This window comes from Xiphophorus hellerii, chromosome 7 (assembly GCF_003331165.1).
Source record: "Xiphophorus hellerii strain 12219 chromosome 7, Xiphophorus_hellerii-4.1, whole genome shotgun sequence".
NCBI classification, from domain to species: domain Eukaryota; kingdom Metazoa; phylum Chordata; class Actinopteri; order Cyprinodontiformes; family Poeciliidae; genus Xiphophorus; species Xiphophorus hellerii.
The window spans coordinates 30,321,731-30,341,846 of NC_045678.1; the positions used below are offsets into that span (position 1 = coordinate 30,321,731).

General features: G+C 38.0%; 3 protein-coding genes and 1 non-coding gene across 7 annotated transcripts in view; all 4 read left to right on the forward strand.

Annotated features, from left to right (window-relative positions):
* Window positions 1-3,338: 3,338 nt before the first annotated feature.
* trnas-cga (transfer RNA serine (anticodon CGA)) lies at window positions 3,339-3,420 on the forward strand. Its single transcript has one exon. It is a non-coding gene; the product is annotated as a tRNA-Ser (tRNA).
* An 814-nt stretch (window positions 3,421-4,234) lies between these two features.
* On the forward strand, window positions 4,235-8,496 carry nabp1a (nucleic acid binding protein 1a). The gene is made up of 6 exons (XM_032567367.1): window positions 4,235-5,112; window positions 5,274-5,412; window positions 5,487-5,558; window positions 6,663-6,747; window positions 7,305-7,374; window positions 7,570-8,496. The coding sequence occupies exons 1-6, from the start codon at window positions 5,016-5,018 to the stop codon at window positions 7,770-7,772; spliced, it is 666 nt and encodes a 221-aa protein (XP_032423258.1). The 5' UTR covers window positions 4,235-5,015; the 3' UTR covers window positions 7,773-8,496.
* A 121-nt stretch (window positions 8,497-8,617) lies between these two features.
* Window positions 8,618-13,247, forward strand: LOC116722940 (C-X-C chemokine receptor type 2-like). The gene is made up of 2 exons (XM_032567366.1): window positions 8,618-11,006; window positions 12,151-13,247. Exons 1-2 carry the CDS (start codon window positions 10,892-10,894, stop codon window positions 13,224-13,226), a joined length of 1,191 nt encoding a protein of 396 aa, XP_032423257.1. The 5' UTR covers window positions 8,618-10,891; the 3' UTR covers window positions 13,227-13,247.
* A 3,107-nt stretch (window positions 13,248-16,354) lies between these two features.
* spegb (striated muscle enriched protein kinase b) overlaps window positions 16,355-20,116 on the forward strand; it is a 39,535-nt gene continuing 35,773 nt past the window's right edge. For 2 of the 4 annotated variants that reach the window (XM_032567361.1, XM_032567363.1), the window contains exons 1-2: window positions 16,358-16,677; window positions 16,890-17,340. In XM_032567361.1, the coding sequence (XP_032423252.1) occupies window positions 16,663-16,677; window positions 16,890-17,340 (466 nt within the window). In that variant the 5' untranslated portion in view covers window positions 16,358-16,662. Of the gene's footprint in view, window positions 16,678-16,844; window positions 17,341-20,116 lie in introns of all 4 variants that reach the window. The other 2 variants (XR_004339868.1, XM_032567364.1) reach the window with 2 other exon arrangements.

The window sequence follows — 20,116 nt, forward strand, 5'->3', positions numbered from 1 at the left end:
AAAAAAATCTAAATGTATCATCTCCATATTAACTATGCAAAACATGCATTTACTAATCTGTTATCCCTGAGGTCTTTATGGAAGATTAACGCTAATTTTATTGTTTTTGCACAATTACATACAGTATATATATATATATATATATATATATATATATATATATATATATATTCTGTTAGCCACTTAAACCAAGCCTCAATGAATATATATATATATATATATATATATATATATATATATATATATATATATATATATATATATATATATATATATATATGAATGCTTCATTTGTGTGAAATTATTGGGAAATTAAAATAAATTATGTCATTGATTTACACTGTTTTAGATATATTTGCGTATCTGAGTAAAAAACAAATATTTAGTGAATTGCAGAAGTATTCATGTTTGTTTACACCTGAAAGCAGATAAAAATGAAACACTTTTATATTACATATTCTAATATATACTAACTGCTTTTATTGTTGGATATTTTGCCCGGTTGCTTGTTATTATTTTTTAAATAGATCAGTTTTCAGTCAGAGATGTATTTACTGAAAATATTGTCATTCAAAGCTCATTCTGATGAATAGTTTCTGCTCTTTTTCATGATGGGATTAAAAATATCTGGGAAATGAGAAATATGGTGCATCACTTCAGAAACAATCTATGGGATGTGTAAAAGGACAAAACACTAAATAAGTTGATGTATTTTCTTCTAAACTGCTCACTGTGTGTCTTTTTAAAACGGTTCAATCATGTTTTTCTTCAGAAATTCTCCTGATATTTTGTGGTTTTTGCATATATTCTGTGCTAGCTTGCATAAATAAAGCTTTTGTTTTGAAATGATCTTTTTCTGTGTCGTTTGCTGAAAGTGAAATCAGCTGTTAGAGGGGCTTTTATTTTGCAGCTATAATTAGGATGCTTGTTTTTTCTGTTAGCCACTTAAACCAAAGATCTTCTCACAGATGTTTCCCTGCCACGCTTTCCTGCTGTTTCTTTGCAAAGTTTAGTCCTGCATAAATCAATAAAGATTTTATGACGCTGAAATGGACTTTTTGTGGTTTATTTTCTGCAGGAAAACGTCAGAATGTGCAGAGGTGTGGCGCTGATGAGTCACGGTCCAGGGAGCGGCTCAGTTGCTCAACTCTGCTTCATGCAGCACTTTATTCAGATTCAGGCTGACATTAGCATTAGCTAAGTGGTGGTTAGAAAGAGTTGCTTCACTGAAATACATTCCCCTTCTACTGACCAGGTGGACAAACCAAAATCAGTTAAAACCATCTGACTGCACTGCAAAAACACAAAATCTTACAATTATTCTTGTCTGGTTTCTGGTGCAAACATCTTGGTGCACTGGAAATGAGACAACCTAAGTTACATGTAATTATTTGTCAATAATTACTTAATATTGATGAAAAACTGGTAGATTATATAACTTATAACAGGGGTGACCAAACCTTTTGCAACCCGAAGATGAAAAAATTTGGTGGCCATTTTGTTTTTCCCACTTTTAAACACAAAATAATTTTGTTGTGAATTTTTATTTAAATCCTCTTTAAAAAATTAAACTGGCAAATTTTATATCTCAATAAAAGGTAGAGTGTTTCCTAACTTTTTCAGGTTCTGTAACTCTACAGAGTTTCTGACATTAAAAGGAAATGTCAGAAAACATCTTGTGCTAAAAACAATATAAAAGTTCCCACTGAAGAACCAAATTTGTAGCATTCATGAACTGCAGTCAGGGGCCAAAAATAATTGTTATTAGGGCCACAAATGGCCCCTGAGCCACACTTTGGACACCCTCAACTTATAATGAGAGATTTTCCCGTGTTATAAGTGGAACAATCTGCCAGTGGAACCAGAGTTATTGACTCAAACGGGCTCCTACATCTTGTTACAAAGTTACTTCTTTTCTTATTTCAAGTATACTAAGACATTTGCATTAGAAAACACAAAAAAACTTGGTAAAATGTTGAGTTTTTGCAGTGTATTTGTTGCTTCCACTTGCAATATTAGAATATCTAGAGAAAAAAAAAAATTTTGGTCCCCAAGCCTGACAGCCTTTGGCCCAAAACCAGATTACTAATCCTGCATTATCTACCTGACAGTCCTTGACTCTATGATTTAATATCTATGCTGAGGCAGAAATCACACATCAGGGTGCATGCAAAGTGCAAAATTTCTCATTTATTGACAGAAATTGCAGCATTTATATGTAGAGGAACAAACATTTATCCCTCCTTTTCTCAAATGAGGAATTAAAGACTCGATCTGTCATCTCTTCTGCTCATCTTTCTTCTGCCAGAAAGATGAGCAGGGAAAAAAGACATGAGACAGACAAGACTCTGCAGATCTTTGCTCTCTTCTCAGCTCCTTTCAGATGTTATCTGAGACCATTTAACCCGCTTATTATGGGTAGCCTCTCACCCGGAACGTTAGCTGGCACCAGCACCTCCCGACCCCACTGGGGACAAGGGTGTAAGAAAATGGATGGATGGATGGATGGATGGATGGATGGATGGATGGATGGATGGATGGATGGATGGATGGATTATGAGTAGTTGGTCCTTATACAGCATTAATCATTCATGGTTTGCCAGTTTCTCATTAAATGAACATTAAAACTCCTACATACGGAGGAAAATTAACACGCCACATCACCCTGAACACCATGTCCACAGTGAAGCATGGCGGTGGCAATGTTATGATAAGTTATACTTTTCTTCAGTCGGATCAAGGAAGGTGGAGTTGATTTGAACTAAATATTCCTGAAAGAAAGTTTGTTATTCACTTGAGACTGGAGTGGAGATTCATCTGCTGGCAGGACAACTGTGCCAACATTGCAGCCACATCTGCAACGGGATGGTTTAGATTCAAGTATATGTGTTAATTAGACTCTAAATCTGGTTGAGAATCTGTGAAAAGGCTTGAAAATTCTTTTTTTTTATCTAATTTGAAATCGTAGTTGTAACGGCATTTGAAATTATTTGTACAAAGTACTGAAAACCACATGTCTTCCTTCCTTTTCCCAATAGCTTGGTGTATAAAACCCCCATAAAACACGTTGAAGTTTATGATTGCAACGCGGAAAAACACAATAACGTGTGAACGTTTTCTACCCAACATAGACGTCGTTCGGATGGTGTTTGTCTCCCTCTAGTGTTTGAAATACCCCATTACATCTTACGCATCTTACGTTACACCTCGCCAATATTTGTGTAAATGCTAGAAACGAGTGAATTTACACACACAATTAAACAACAATCCCAGTCACACTTATATTCCAGTAACTGGTAACGTAGATATATCCGGCTCGTACGCCCATAGGATGTACTGTCACGGTGGCCGAGAGGTTAAGGCGTTGGACTCGAAATCCAATGGGGTTTCCCCGCACAGGTTCGAATCCTGTTCGTGACGATAAACTTTTTGATTTTCCGGTCGGATTTAAATTGCAACAAGCTTTCACAACACATTCTGGCTTATTAACTCACCCGAATGATTAAACTCATTACTGCGCTGTTTTAGAGAGTAACCGTGATTACAACGTTAATAAAGATTCCTCATGCTGAAATCTCGCATCCTTTTCTCGCGTTGAAACCCGGAGTACACAAAACTGTGACCCTACTGTGAGTGGCAAGATTTGCTTGACTACAAATATAAACCTGTTTCGAAACAAGAATGAACCATTTTTATATGCAGTGATACATTTAAATAACTTTAGAGTGATATATAGTGAAATAGTGATAATAAACACACTATTTTCAAATTATTTACTATCTTCCTATTTTGACGAAATATAAAACTTGCTATAACCAGTGTTAAGTATTGTTATAAAACTATTTATTTTAATTAAAACGAAAATATTAGCTCGTTTAAACTAAGCTTGTAACAGTTAAATGGCAACACCTCGCGAGATATTTGGGAACTGAAGAAACAAATGGAGCTCATTCATGCCTTTGTCAGAGAAACGTATTTTTATGTCATGAAAACGAGAAAATACGTTTTGTTTTAACGAAACATAAAAATACGTTCCTCTGCCTGTGTCGCTACAAATGCCACTTTACATATGACGGCCATGTTGACGTACATCCCCAAGAGCGTATTCATGTCTATGCCTAAGAGCGTCACGCCTCTTGAACTCATGTGGGGCTGCGGTGCGGGTGAACTGAACCCCCTCCTGTTAAGTGGATAATGGTACAGTCCAAGCGGTATAAAAAGTCACCGGCAGAGCACGGTAACGTAGTTTTTGGGGCATTATAGAAGGGAGAGAAAAGTCGGTACTGTAAGCAGCTGGCTCAGGCTTTTAATAGTTAGCTTTGTTAGTTCGGCCCAGGAGGGGCTAACATCCAGAACACTATAATCCCGAGCTTTCAGGAGTAATTTAACTCGGTTAGAGTTATAGCAAAGCATCAGGTCAGCCTACGGTTAACAAAGCTGAAATAGCTCCATATAATCTGAGCCACACAAAGCATCAGGGCAGCTGTATAAGCGGTTCAGGGTCAGAGATGGTGTTTCCTCACTCTGGCAGCAGGCTGGGGTTAAAATCTTTCTAACTTAAGCTTCTTCTGCCTGCGGGGGGTATTTTAGACACTCCAGCCTCATAAAACTGATACATTAATATCTTATTAATACGTGTTTAGCATTTTAGCTGGTGTTATGTGAAGAATGAAACCGTTATTATGGCGATAGTCGGGACAGAACGGCTCATATAATGCATCCTGAAACTAGCCGAAGGTAGCTAGTTAACTGCGAGCTAACAAGCATTCCGCTAACAACTGGTGCTGCTGGGGACGGCAATCACCAACTGGTGTTATTTATGGGCTCATTAACCGCGTAACTCTGAATGGAAGCATAGAACCGTCCCGAATCTGAAAAGTTAGGGGCAGTTTAAAGCCGTTTATTTTTATGGAACAGGGCTGCGACTAGCAGGCTAACTAGCACCGCTAAGGCTAACAGTAACGGCTGAAAGGCAAACCGAAGGAGAGAGAGAGGAAGCTAACAGAGGCTAGCCAATGATGGCAGCACCTTCTAATGAGGCCTTGTTCCTGATTAAGGACGTGAAACCGGGCTCTAAGAACCTGAATATTGTGTTCATCGTGTTGGAGATCGGTGAGTTGTGAGGCTAAAGCAGCCCCCTCTGTCCCCACGTCCACTGGGGTTTGTGTCTCTTAAAGGGACCGAGCTAGAACTCGGTCACAGTACCGGGAGCTCTGCTGGCTACCATTGACTTCTGACTTTTTAATAGTTTTTTAAATTAAATCTTCTCTCAGGTCGAGTGACCAAAACGAAAGACGGCCATGAGGTGAGGTCCTGTAAGGTGGCGGATAAGAGCGGGAGCATCGCCATCTCGGTGTGGGACGAACTGGGGAGTCTCATCCAGCCTGGAGACATCATCAAACTCACCAGAGGGTAGGTCTGTCTCTGAAGCTGCGTTGCTTAAATTAATTGAACTGTCTACAGATGATTAATGTTTTGTTTTGAAGGTATGCATCCATATGGAAAGGATGCCTGACCCTTTACACTGGAAGAGGGGGGGATCTTCAGAAGATTGGAGAGTGAGTATCTCCATTAAAATGTCATTAAATATCAAAAAAAGTGGCTGGTATTGCTTTTCATTCACATCACCGTTCTTCTTCTTCAGCTACTACTCTGCTTTATTTCACATCAGAATAGTCAACCAGTCAGGCATTAAGATGTCCGTACAGTTCGTGTCCATCATGTGTGGGGTCTGCAGATATGTTTGCTTCCTTTTATCAGACATTAGAAGTTCAGCCCTGATGGTCTTCTCTGCAGATTGTTTATTAATAAACACAAAATTGAGTGTGTTTTAGCCCCTTTGCCATTTCCTTACTATCTCAAAATTATTCCTGGATAATGTACAATTGAATTGTGTGTGAAACTAAAGGATTTTATCACCATGTATCTGACATTTATGAAACCAAAATGAACATTAAACCCATTTGCATTGTTTTAAGACTAGGAGATATTATGTAATGTTGCAATGTTAATGTTAGCCGTCACTCTCGATTAGCTTCAGGATGTTGGTCAGCAATATCTTTTTCAAAGTTTGTGCATAAAAGTACACAAAAATCAATTATTGCTAACCGGTTTTAAAGGCTCCTGAATTACTACCGCCTGCAATACATTTGCATCTGTGGTTGTGGACAAAAATTACAAAATATTGGTCTGTCAAATATTGGAATATTTGACAGAATAAATATAAAAATCTTTACAAAATGAACACAAAATATAAATACAATATATACACATGGTGGGAAAATGGACACATACACAAATTACGGGGTTATGTTCATTAGTATGAAACATATTTACACTTTCTCTTTTATAAATATAATATAATAAACAGTTATTAAGCAACTATAAGACATTAAATACACAAGAGTTGCTATTTGGCAAACCACTCCAATTTACCTGGATATACTGATTGTTTAAAGTTCATGGCTTATAAAACGTTTCCCTGAGTATTTGCACTCATCAGAATGTTTGTCGCTGGTTTCTCTGTACGTTGTTTATGATTTCTTATTCTTCTGTTTTTATGATATAAACCATTCTGAATGCGCTGTACAAATGAACTTGGTTAATTCAGTTTTGGAGAGTTTTTGTTTGATTTTTAGTTTAAGTCAGTTTTTCTTTCCCAGGTTTTGCATGGTCTACTCCGAGGTGCCCAACTTCAGCGAACCAAACCCAGAGCTGCTAGCGCAGGCTAACCAGCAGAACAAGTCTGTGAGTACCGACCCGTCCGCCCAGAAACCTCCTACAGGTCACGCTACGCTGACTTTGATCTTATTCTTATTTTTAAATGTGAGACTTTTTGGTTCTGAGTAACTAAAACACAACAATCTGCAGGGCTGGACAATATGGCTGAAAACGTATCATGATATAAATGTTTCATATCAGTCAATATTTATAATTATTGATTAGTAATTTTTTTTAAATATCTGAATTGCAGCCAAACCAGTGACATGGCCTTTCCTGTCTTATCCAGTTTCTCTCCACTACGTTGTTTTTTTTATTATTTCTAAGCGGTTAGGAGACACGCTGGGGGAACTTGAAACTGCTGCTGGTCCAGTTACCCAGCAGGTTGTTGCTAGGCAACCACAGAGTGAGAGTTGGTTGATTCCACCAACTTTCCTAGCTAGGTGTGAGGTTGAGCAGCTAAAGCTTTTCCTCTCCCAGGATGCTTTGCGTTTCAGTGAATATTCTGTAAATTATATAGATTATTGTAATATTTAAATATTTTCAGTAACTTTGAGATGTCTAACATTTTGTCCTCCAAACAGGGAAAGCCTGACCAGAACCAGAGAGGAAACTCTCCGCCTAATCAGAATTCAGGTACCGCTGCTCCACCAGGTCAGTGGGTTTGGCTTATTTTGGGTTTTTCTTTTTAAAATGACCTCCAGGAAAACTCTAAATATCATTTTAATAACGTAGTAAATTGACTTGTAAAGCAGTGAGATTGGTTTGTAACTCCCGCTTTTATTTGCTTTTACCCTGAATTTCTGTAATTTCTCAAGTTTCAGTCATTTTTGGTTTTTTCTCCCACAGGTAACGGCGCCATGCCGCCGTTTGCCAACAACCCGACCCCCGGCGCTCCCCGCGACCCAACGTTCGGCAACGCCGGTCGTTCTAATGGACGGTCGACGGCGGGCAACGGCGCGCCGCCCGTCAACGCCAGCGGACCCCCGACGACTACAAAGTCCTCTGTCACCATTAGCAACGGCAGGGATCCGCGACGTGCCAAGAGATGAAAGCGATTGGTTTGGTCCTGGCTCCTCCCCCCGCCGGTGACGGCCTTCCCAATAATGAATGGTTTTATACAGCCTACGGTAGTCAGACGCATCATTTTGTCTTAGTGATTAAGCGCCAGAGCCATGACAGCGGCCATCTTGGATGGAGACCTGACGGTAGTTATCCAGTATTATCTCTCCCTCCCTCCTTCTTTCAAAGAACACATCCTACTTGAACACTTGATGCACTTTCTTCTCTTAATTTATGTTGAAGCTTGGCTGTGATTTAAGTCAGGAAAAGGTGTTCCCTCTTTATTTTCTCCAAGTGGAAAAGGCCTTAAGTGGGTGAGAATGCATTCAACCATATCTGAAGTGACTCTGAAAACACGTCAGCTGTTAGATTTTAATCATAGCCGTACAGAATGACTATTTCCTCTCCATAAACCATGGTTTTCTTGTTTTTTGCCATGAACTATACCTTTCTATTTTTATCACGGACCAATGATCAGACACAACGGTTCAAGTAAATCTTAATTATGCTGCCATATTTGGATTTCTTTCTGGCTCCAGAAGCTTTTGGTGTCCAACCTGGACATGTTTGGTTCACTGACTCTAATGGCGTCTGGTTTTCACAGCTTGCAGTTAAATACTTTGTTTTTCACCAATAAAATGTTGTTGGTCAAACGTCTGTATGTTTCCGGCCACCAAAGTGCCACAAATAAACTTTCTCAGTTTCAACTCTTCAGCACCATCTAGTGTCAAGAACATGTTTTTTTTATTTTTTTATTTCCCCCTCTTTTAGTTGTTTTTCTCTGTCAACAAGTGCTCCATTTTGCAGCAACACGTTGCTTAACATTAACCCCAAGTTTCCTCACATCCTTTGTTGCACCAAGCACCTAAACCTTTTGTCCCTCTGAGCGTCGCTTCCCCCTCTGAGCCTCTGTAATCTCACACACACTTTCTCCAAGTTTAAGCTGCTTACAAAACCTGAGTGCCCAAAAAACACAAATTTAAAAGGTAAACACCATAGTTACTTAGTAAAATTTAAAATGTGCAATAAACACACCAATTTCTTATGATTACTTGTATAACTGCTCCATAATTATCTAAAATCTTGTTTTGGGACGAAGATCTAACGATCATTAAAAACTGGAATTGTACAGTGGAACTTTAATTTTAATCCAATATCAGGTGCGTGGGCCAAGAATCCGGCCCAAAGGCATGATGGTGATCAGAAATGTTTCCTAAAATAAGACTTTCTGTACAGCACAAACTTGCTTTTATTTTGGTTTTATTTTGGTTTTACAGGAAATGACCACAAACATCCAGATTCAGGCAAACCTGTTAGTTTAAGTTCATTAAAGCAAAAGTCTTGAAGTGGTCTTGTTGCTGAGAATTTAAAGATGTATAGTTAGCTTCCAATAAGCTAACTAACCAAATTAGAAATTTAGTTTGGAGATAAATATTTAGCCTAACTAAATAGTGAGTTTAATATTTAGCTTGCAAACTAAATAGTTTCCTTTAAACTAGTCAGCCAGATATTTACTGAGCAAGCTAAATATTTAGCTCACTTATTAAACAGCTAAATACTGGGCTTCAAACTAAATACTGAGTTAAATGTTGAGTATGCAAGCTAATCATTTAGCTTCAAACTAAGTAGAGCTAAACATTTAGTTAGCAATCTACACATTTAGTTAAGCTAAACATCATTTGAGTGGCCATCAGAGAGCAGACATGTTTGAACTTTTAAGGTTGTGATTAGAGAAAATATGGTGTCATTAGCATCAGAGGTGAGTAGCTAATCTTTACTTTAGTTACATTTTGGAAAACGTTTGGAAATAGTTTTACTGCACTTTGCTATTCTGAAGAATCACTACAAACTTTGTTCTAATGTTAATTTCTGTCTGCAGAGCCTGATGTTCCATTTGGAGATCAAGTGAGGAAACTGAACATCTTGTTCAGACTTGAACTGAATGAACATTATCTACTGTAAGTATCATTTTCATAAAGTTTATACTGAAAACATTGGTGGAAGTTCTGCTTACATTTTTTATTTTGAACAGTATTATTTGTATTAATGTTTTCATTTTAGTGTTTAAAGTTTTGTTTTTGTGTAATGACATCATTTTTAAAAATACTAAATCAAACGTTATGATCCATTTCTCAGTTGCCTTTTTGCCAAATACTTTTTATTCGTAGATGAATAATATGGCTTATATGGCTGCTTTTTATTTTTACTACAGTAAAATATGCTAAAGTATGAACTCAGTCCTCTGAAGGCCAGCTTATAAAATACTTTTGATCTCATTCATGATGTAAATTAGATGCAGGTTGTGTAAAATCCTGCAGGATATTTCACAACTTGAACTGGAGTGTTAAAGAAAAGCCGCTCTCACTGTGAAACCAGTTCCTGATGTTAAAGGAAAAACAGAAGTTTCTACTTTTAAATCAACTACCAGAGTTTCTCTGAACAGCTTCCACACTTTAGTTTCTGAAATACAAACAAATATTTGGCTTATTTTCTTTCATGCATTTCCTCACATCTGGACCTGCTTTCAGTGTCATTTCTCAATATAAATCTAATTAAAATGCATAAACGTCCGTCTGATTGTCAGGTTTTATGCTTGTAAAAGTTTAGCCTCATTTTGGGTTTTGTTTTGCTTTTTTGTCAACACTTGTGACACTGTGAGCTGAAACACATGAGAAGTGCGGCAGGAAATGTGATGAACTCGTGTGTCAACAAAGACACATGTCATGAGCCGGGGACTTCCTCTCCGACTGGGAGCGAAGTCCCCTCCGATAAATCTGTTTTGAAAAACCGCTGAATCACACGTCACTAAATCAGCTGCTCCTCACATCAGGTGTTTCTCTTTAACTCATATTCATAACTCATTAAAGTGAGATCATTCTTCTCTAAGCATGACTTTATTTTATATTTCAGCATAAACTCCCACCACTTCTTTTCAGATTTCAGATTTAATTTAATCCAATTTATTGTATTTTTCTTACATTACACACTTTTATCTACTTCCCAACAAAATAAACCTTTATTTGCCTGATTTATTGAAGAAGGTATAATATATTCAGTATTGCCACAGAGGTAGACACTTCCCAGTCAGGAGTGTTGAGCAAATCAAATTATGAGAAACAGGAAGGTGAGTTTGATGGGAGGAGAGTCGACAGATACAAACTTCGTCTCCTGTCCAGTTGTGACATATTTGGAGCCTTTCTGCAGCCAAGACACCATGTTTACTGGTGAGTACTTATTTCATCTTCAGTTGAGGTAATCATTTAATTAGTTAATCTAAGGTTAATTAATCAGATTGATTAACTGATGAGTGGCCATTTTATTAAGAAAACTGAGTTTTACAGAGGGTAGGCATTCTTTCATAAAGGGCTACATTTTTCATAATATGGTAAATTAAATTAAAAAATAATACAATTTTCACATTATTTTGTGTCAGCTGCATTAAATACTGACTGAATAAACATAAAATTGTGGTTTTGTCACATTATTAAGCACAGACATATTTTAAAATTTAAGCAAAACAGGAATGTATTCAGTTTCTGAATAGGAAAAGAAAAGATGAGAACGTTCATACAGAAGTAGCCTCATTTTTTTCTGCGTTATGCTTTACTATCACATCCTCACCTTTGTAGAATATTAGTAATTTTTGTTTGATAAAGTTGATCTTTCTGTTTTAGGAGCGCCATTAATGGTAAAACTTCAGGAGTTTGTCTAGTTTATATTTCAAAACTGAACCGGATAAAGTGGATTTTGTATCGTTTTCCCGTTATGGCCCGGCCGCCATCTTTGTTTCTGTATCAAATGGCTCCGTTTAAGGGTGATCGTCGGCGCCATCTGCTGGATGGCGGCCAAACTACAACACAAAAGTGTTTAAGTAGACTTTATTAGTGTTACGTAAAGTTTAGAAAATAAAAGAAATTAAATTACGAGAATAAAGACATGACATTAAGAGATTAAGGTTGCAGCATTATGAGAAAATCCCATTATTACAACTTTATTTTTAAAATATGGCTTTATTCTTGTAAAACTTTATTATCATAATATTATGACTATTTTTATATTATTGCAACTTCTTGTAAAATTTTGTCTTTATTCTTGTACGACTTTATTCTCCAAATACTATGACTTTATTTTCATATGAGTTCATTCTCATAATATTATGACCTTTTTCTCATTTTATGTATTTGTATTATTTCGACTTTATTCTCATCATTTCAAATTTTTAAACTTTTTACTTAGTTTGATCCTAATTTACCATTGTAATTAGTTAATTGATTGGAAGTAATCATAAGTTAATTAATTATTTACATTCTTCACTGAACTGATACCAAAGCTGAACATGCACTGAAGGTTTTTAATTTCTGCCCTCAGATCCAAACATGTCGTCATTTGTTGACGACTTCAGCTCTATCTACGAAGAGTTGAACTTCACCTACAACTACACGGAGTTCATCCTGAACCCGGCGACCGAACCCTGCGACAACTTCCGGTTCCCGGAGGTCATGATGCTGATCGCCTGCTTGTTTTACGTCTTCGTCTTCCTGTTGGCCATTCCGGGGAATCTGGTGGTGGGGTTGGTGATCGGGCTGAGCAAGCAGGCGCTGACCCCCTCTGACCTCTACCTGCTCCACCTGGCGGTCGCGGACCTCCTGCTGGCCTTCACCCTGCCCTTCTGGGCCACCTCCGTCACCTCCGGCTGGGTGTTTGGGGATCTCATGTGTAAAATCGTCACAGTCCTGCAGGAGCTGAGCTTCTACTCCAGCATCCTGTTCCTGACCTGCATCAGCATGGACCGGTACATGGTCATAGTGCGGGCGATGGAGGCCCGCCGCGCAAACCGCCAGGTGTGCAGTTGGGTTATCTGCGTCGTGGTTTGGGTTGTTGGTGGGTTGCTGTCCCTACCGGGGTTCTTCAGCTCCGCATTCCCTTCCCGAAATACAACCCAGATGGTTTGCGCAGTGCAGTACAACCCCAGCAGCGCCGACGAGTGGCGGCTGGCCACCAGAGTCCTCCGCCACCTCCTGGGGTTCGTTATCCCGTTGGCCGTCATGCTGCCCTGCTATGGGGTGACCATCCAGCGGCTCCTCCACGTCCGCGGCGGCTTCCAGCGGCAGCGCGCCATGAGGGTCATCATATGCGTGGTGGTCGCCTTCCTGCTCTGCTGGACGCCGTACCACCTGGCGGTGATGGCGGACACCTTCTTCCGACTGAAGATTGTGGAGTACGGGTGCCAGGAGAGGACGGCGGTGGACCAGGCCATGTTTGCCACGCAGAGCCTGGGGCTGCTGCACAGCTGCGTCAACCCGGTGCTGTACGCGTTTGTTGGGGAGAAGTTCAGGAAGAAGCTGCTGCAGAAAATGAGGAAGATGGGACTGTTGGAGCGGGCGTCGATCTCCAGAGCCAGCAGGTCCTCCATATCATCGGAAATCACATCAACAGTCATGTGAAAATGTTACTTTGAACTGCAGGATGAAACTTTTACAAAAGTGTTTTTTACATATCTGTTGAAACCTTCACCATGTTGACAGATAATCTGTGAATAAGTCAAGTTCCTTCTCGACCTCCCTCAGCTACTACTGCTGACCAAAAACAGCCAATCAGAGTCAGGACGCGGGTCTTAGCGCTGTCAATCAACCTCGTGTACGCGCTGTTATCAATCTTCTCCATCTCCTCCCTGAACTACTATTGCCATCTGAAAACAATGCACTGCTATCAGTCCAAAATAAACAATCAGAGCCAAGAGAAGAGTCTTAGCGCTGACAATCAAGCTCGTGTATGTTTTGATCAGCGTGCTAATGGAGGAGAAACAAGTTACCGTTACATAAACACGGTTTATCTGCCATTGTCAGTGGCTGTGCTAACTAGCCTTAGCCTTCTTGGCTGAAGCTACGGAAGGCTAAGACTAGTTAGCATTTGTAAATAGCTTTGTATCTGATTAACCAGCTGTAGCATAGCAGAGAGCAAGTGGGAAAAGGATGTGAGTAGTGTATATGAGAGTGATTAACAGTGCTAAGACCCTCCTCTTGGCTCTGATTGGTTGTTGACTGAGAGATGTATTTCTACAGTTAGAAGTGGGAAGACATTTCCATTTTTTCACACATTATCTGTCTCATAACAAACTGTCATGACATCACAATAACTTTAACCAATATATAAAAAACTTATTTTTTATAAAAATTACCAAGTGAAGCTTTAACTCCAAATATTTGCCGGACTTTCTACAAATTTATTTACTTCTAGTTGCCTTTAAAACTTCTTTGCCTTTTGTAAATAAGTTTCCTATGTGTTGATGTACATTTCATTGTATTTATGCTACCAGAAGAAAGGCTTCCTTAACTTAAGCTGGGAACATTTGTGCAGAAGTGGGTAAAAGTACCAAAAATTAAACTCAAATAACATCAGCACTACTTCAACATTTCTTTACTCAAGTAAAAGTAAAAGTAACCGTCCAAGAAATTACTCAAGCAAAAATAAAAATCTATTTGGTAAAATTGTGACTGAGTAATGGATCAAAAAATCTGATTTAGTATTTTTTTAAAATCATATCATTACACAAAAATATGAATTTAGGTGAAAATCCTTTTATTTTAAGGACAAATGAAAACATTGATGTGAATAAATGAGAAAATTAAAGAATAACAAAAACATGCTCTAAGTTTATCAATTACTCAGATACGACTAACTGATCTAATTATTTAAAAATGACATCATCAGACACATACAAAATTTAAATTTAAAATAACACCACTACAAAATCAGATTATAGAAACATTTTTACAAATCAATTTCTTAAAAAAAAACATATGAAATGTATTTTAAAAAATGCAGGTGTGTTGGGCAAAGTTTTGGTACACTGATTTTTACTCAGCTATGCATTTGTGTTGCCTCTGTTTTTATTTTAGCGGAATTATATCTTAGTGAAAGGTGGGAAAACCAGATCTGTCAACATTTAGGGTAAGTTGTGAAAATATTTCATAACTAGCTTTCAGCATCACAATGTCTAGACAGACAAAATGCTAAAAAAGAAACACCAACAGATGCACAAGAAACTGTGAAATAGATGTTGGTCTTTTATGAATCTGTTTTTTGTGTAAATATAAAAATATTTTTTATCTGCTGTTATTATTTAATAGTTTCAAATGAAGCTAGCTTGTTGTATTGTACATATTAAAAATCTAATTTCTGTACGGCCAAGAAACTTCATTAAAGTTGAAACAAGGACTCAGTTTCTTGTCATGTGATTAACAAAAGCAGCTCTGAGTCACATCATCGATCAGCTGTTATTTTTATTGGTTAGTGAGGAAACCAAAAACAGAAGTTGCAATTTCTGATGCAAGACAATTACAGCGCAGTCAGATGTCAACATGCTTTTTTCTCTCCTCGTCACCTTTAACTGATCCTTGAGATGTGAAACCGACGTTGCTTTTAATGCAACAAAGGAAATGTTTGTTTTGTCCACCCTCTGAGTCTGAGTGAACTGTGTAATTGTAGAAACAGTCACACTGCCACCTTCTGACAAACCACCAAATCTGCAGTTTAAAGTCTCAATGCAGGCAAGAAAAATGGGAGTCATGCTTTTGAAGCTTTAAAAATAGGATACTATTTGACTCCAAACTACATACTTAGTTAGCAAGCAAAATATTTAACCCTAATGGGTATACAAATAAACAATTTAGCTAACTCTGAGCTAGTTAGATATTTAATTAGCTCAGAGCCAAATATCTAGCTTGGAGCTAAAGAGTTAGCTTGCTCCAATAAAAACTTTTTAGCTAAATACTCAGCCTGCTAACCAAATAATTAGTTTGGAGCTAAAATTAGCTTCATAACTAAATTTTCAGTTTGTAGTTAAATATATAACGTAGCTTGTTAGCTAATATTAAATTTGGAGCTAAATATTTAGCTAACTCTGAGATAGCTAAATATTTAAAGATCTCAGATCTAAATATCAAGTTATATTTGGTGCTAAATAGTTAGCTAGCTAATTACTTAGCTTGGAGCTAAAATTTAGCTAACTACTTAGGAGCTAAAGGTAAGGTAACTATGTTCAGTAATCAAGCTAATTTTGATAAAATATAAAAATTAGCTAGCTAAAGAAATATTTAGCTAGCAGTATATTTATATATAGCTAGCTCTTAACTAGCTAAATATTTAGTCTGGAGTTAATTATTTAGCTGACTCTGAGCTAGCTAAATATTTAATTAGCTCATAAATATCTAGTTTTTGAGGTAAATGGTTAGCTTTCAAACTGAACATTTAGTTTGGTGCTGAAATGTAGCTTGCTAACTAAATACTTAGTTTGGAGCTAAGTTTAGCTTGATAACTAACTGTCCAGCATGCTATTTAAACATTTAGTTTAAAGCTGACATTTATAAATTATGACTTTGAAAATTGAACTCCCATTTTTCTCTTATGACAGGATAAATAACCCAAATTGTAGCCACTCTCCACTCTCTCCAGCATGCCCCAAAGTGTTGCACCATGTTCTTCTGACCTCAGGCTGGCTAAAAATGACGCTGAGGGCGGGAGCCTTGCTTTGAGTGGGCAGACGGACCAAGCAGCTGTCGCTGTGCGGTTCGCGGGGCTCCGACCGTCATTTCCCCCTCCAGACTGACTGGCAACGGTAGGGGGAAATCATGAGTGGGCTGATTTAACTTACGGGACAAGGAGCGGTGACTGCAGGGGGTCACGGTGCAACTTATCAGGTAGGATCTGGTCCTTGGACGAAGCCAATCTCAAGGAATCTCAATGAAGACTTGTCCACCTTAGTTTGGGAGGAACTCCACTGTGAAGAGGTAAAACCAAGAGAAAGAGAAAATTGGGATAAAAACGAGGTTGGAAAATCAAAGCTGTCAGTTCCAAGAGAAGTCAAAGGATCTGCTGTTAATGCAACATGATCTGGTGCGTCTTATCCTAAAAATACCTCTGTTCAGGCAGTGGTCGCTGTCTCCGTCCTGCCTGATTACCTGCTCATCAACAATTCCTTTTTCAGACAGCCGACACCAGATAGCATCAGTTTTAGAATATTTAACAGCTGCACAGATGTTACTAAAGTTTTTATGTTTCAGCCTGGAGTCAAATGGATGGATTATAACTGGACCTGTTGATTTTAGGCCCTAACTATTTACTCGCCTACACGTCCAACCATGAGAAAAGCTGATGTAGCGATGACCCTGAAGAAGGGGGCCGATGAAGCAGCAGCGCCCCAAAGTCCCATCATCCCACCCAAACGGTCCAAAACGGCCCTGGAGCAGGTGGTTCCCGAATCCCGGGGCCCCGGCCATCCCGACCCGTCTCCTCCCGTTTTCATCCGGAAAATGAGGAACGCCGCGGTGGGAACTGGCTGTGACATCCGCCTGAAGGTGACCGTGGTTGGGGACCCCCAGCCGTCCCTGTACTGGTACCACAACGACGAGCTGCTCAACATGGAGAACCAGGAGTACGGAGGCCTGTGGATTAGGGACTGCAAGCCCAGCGATGCTGGTCTCTACACCTGCATCGCCAACAATCACCTGGGAGAAGCCCGGACCAGCGCCGTGCTGGCCGTCCTGGATCTGGGTGAAGGTAACGGTTCTTCTAGTTTACACAGATGTAGCATGGATGTCCAGACTAAAGTACTAAACGGACCGTAAATCAGGATTCCTCAGAATACCCATAACATTCACAATAAGAACTTTATTAAGGATTTCACTAAACTAGCAGACAAGTCAAAGTTTCAGCTTCCGGTCAATAATCACAATAATCCCAACTAATTTCCTACTTAGGAGCCAGAAATGATCAGGGTTACTTAACCAAAATACACATTTAGTTCGCAGGCTAAATATTCAGTAGTTAGCTTCTAGTTAAATATTTATTTTTGATAATTAGCTTAAAGCTAAATATTTTTGATTGAGGCTACATATTTAGTTGATTCAGTGCCTAAGTATTTAGCCTACTTACTAAATATTTAGCTTCAAGCTAAATGTTTATCCTGCTAACTAAAGATTTAGCTTCCAACTCAATGGGATCTAGCTAAATATGTAGCTTCCTACTTAAATAAATTCAAACTTAGTTTAGCTTGCTGGCTAAATAATTAGCTTTCAAACTCAATATGTAGCATAAAAACTAGATAAACTAAACAGTTAGCTTGCTAAAACTAAACATGTAACTTGATGTTGGGAGGTACATTTATAATTGTTTTGTTATTTAGCTTTCTAACTAAATATGCATATTTAAAATATTTGGTTCCAAGCAAAAAAAAACAGAACATTTTTCTAACTAAATATTTAGTAAGATATGTAGCTTCTAAGTAAATATTTGGCATCTAATATTTAGCTTGCTAACTAAATATCTGGCTTATCACTAGATATTTAGTTTGTAATTGTGACATTTGATAGTTAAAGATGGTGAACATATGATTTTGAAATGAACCTCTATTGTTCTCGTCGCCTCTCAGGCTAAATAATCCAAATTATTGCTACTAAGTTTTGACTCCTTGGGATCCAACCTGCTGCCTGTAGGATGCAAATAATTGGGAGATTTTAGCTGTAAACATAAATCATTACTGGAAACATTTAATAATTGTATCATAAAAAAACAACCTTTATCTAAATCAGAGAAAGTATCTATGTTGACTCCCTTTCTCTCCAGAATCAGGTTTATTTTTCCTTTTCAAATCTAAACCCAGATTCAGTTTTGCATGTTTTTTTGGTGTCAGATGCATCTTTGCGTGACGTGAGCATGCAGTGGAAAGGTTTGATTTCTGTGATTCTTTCTGGGAATAAATAATTTCTTAAACAGCTGATTGATCCAAAGCTACTCGCCGTTTTTCAGTGTTTCTGATCAGAAAACCAGATTTTCCTGCTAAGCTTCGCCTCGATTCTCTGTTCATGCGTCAGCTGTTCTACAGAGTTGCTTTTTTATATTTGAACAATAATATCTTATGCTTAAAAAAACAAAATATTTCACAACCTAATCTTAAAAATCCTAATTTTGAAAGCTCAGTCTCAGAAAAACGAGTCCAAATGTTTTTAAACATTTAATTCATTAAACTGGTCAACTGACCAGTTTAATACAATAAATTGGTTACTTTGATAAATGTTGGAGATAAATAATAAACAATCCTTAAATCCTGCCTGTATTCACTGAATTTTATATGAAACTTCATTTCCACTGATTGGTGTTATGAAATCTAACAGGTTATGACCAAATAAAAGTAACTCTTGAGAGACCTCCTGCTGGTAAATATTATTTATTGCTGTCATATAATTAAATGTTATCACAGTAGAACATATTATAGAATGTGAATTTAATTTTAACATCTTCAAACTCCAAAATTGGCTGGAAAATGACTAAAAATGTAAAAAATTACAGTAAAATGAGCAGCACTCTTTTTATTTTAAATAGTTTAGTTATGCTAAGCTAACTAATGCTAACCTATGAATCATTTAAGCAAAAAAAGCTCCTAAATTTAAGTTATAAATCAGTGTTATTTCATTGTAGGTAAACAGATCTAGCAGATAAAAGTCACATTTTTAATATTTATGGGTCAAATGTCTTATTTTTGTGATGTATCAGCCTTCCTGTTACAAAAACAAAAAAACAATAAAAAAAAATATAAAAAATGTTCAGTTACTGAACCAAACACGTTTTAAAAGACAAACCACAGCAACTAATCAGAGCCGTCTTTCTTTTATTTTCCTCCCGTAAAAAGCCAGAAGCAAAGAAAACAGGCTGCTGCTGTTTTCAGAGTCAATCGTTTGGGTTGAACTTTCCCACCTTCGATGTTTAAAACTCGCCACAGCAAAGAGGAACCTTGAATTTCAGCTTCACAGCAGCTCAGTTTGATTCAAACTCCTGGATCCTCGGCTGGCTCCAGCTGTCCCATCACTCAGCGAAGCCGCGTCTCTCTCTCTGAACGTCTCTCTGTCCGCCCTCTTCTCCTCCGACCCCCCGGTTATTTATACAGAGGAATGTGCCTGGCCTCAGATTTTTGTGATGCTAGCAGGCCCAGCGTCTCTCCTGTTACACAGCAAGACATCACTGCTAATATTAGCCAACGTGTTTCGCTCCGAGCCTCTGAGCTCCCTCAGATCATCCACACGACGTGTCTTTCCTCGACTAAAATCACAAAAAAGTCTCGTATAAACTCTGTTTTTACCTGTGCAGGATTCTGCTGCTTATTTATGCTAACAAATCAATCAAAAGTTGTAAAGTGGAGGTGTTTTCCTATGTTTTTAAGCTATTTTTATACAATTTCTTGGACATTTTTCACAACTTTTCAGCAAATCCGACTGAAAGTTGAAACAATAAATTCTAATTTAGGAAAAATCCCAGCTCTATAACTAATTTCTGAGTTTTT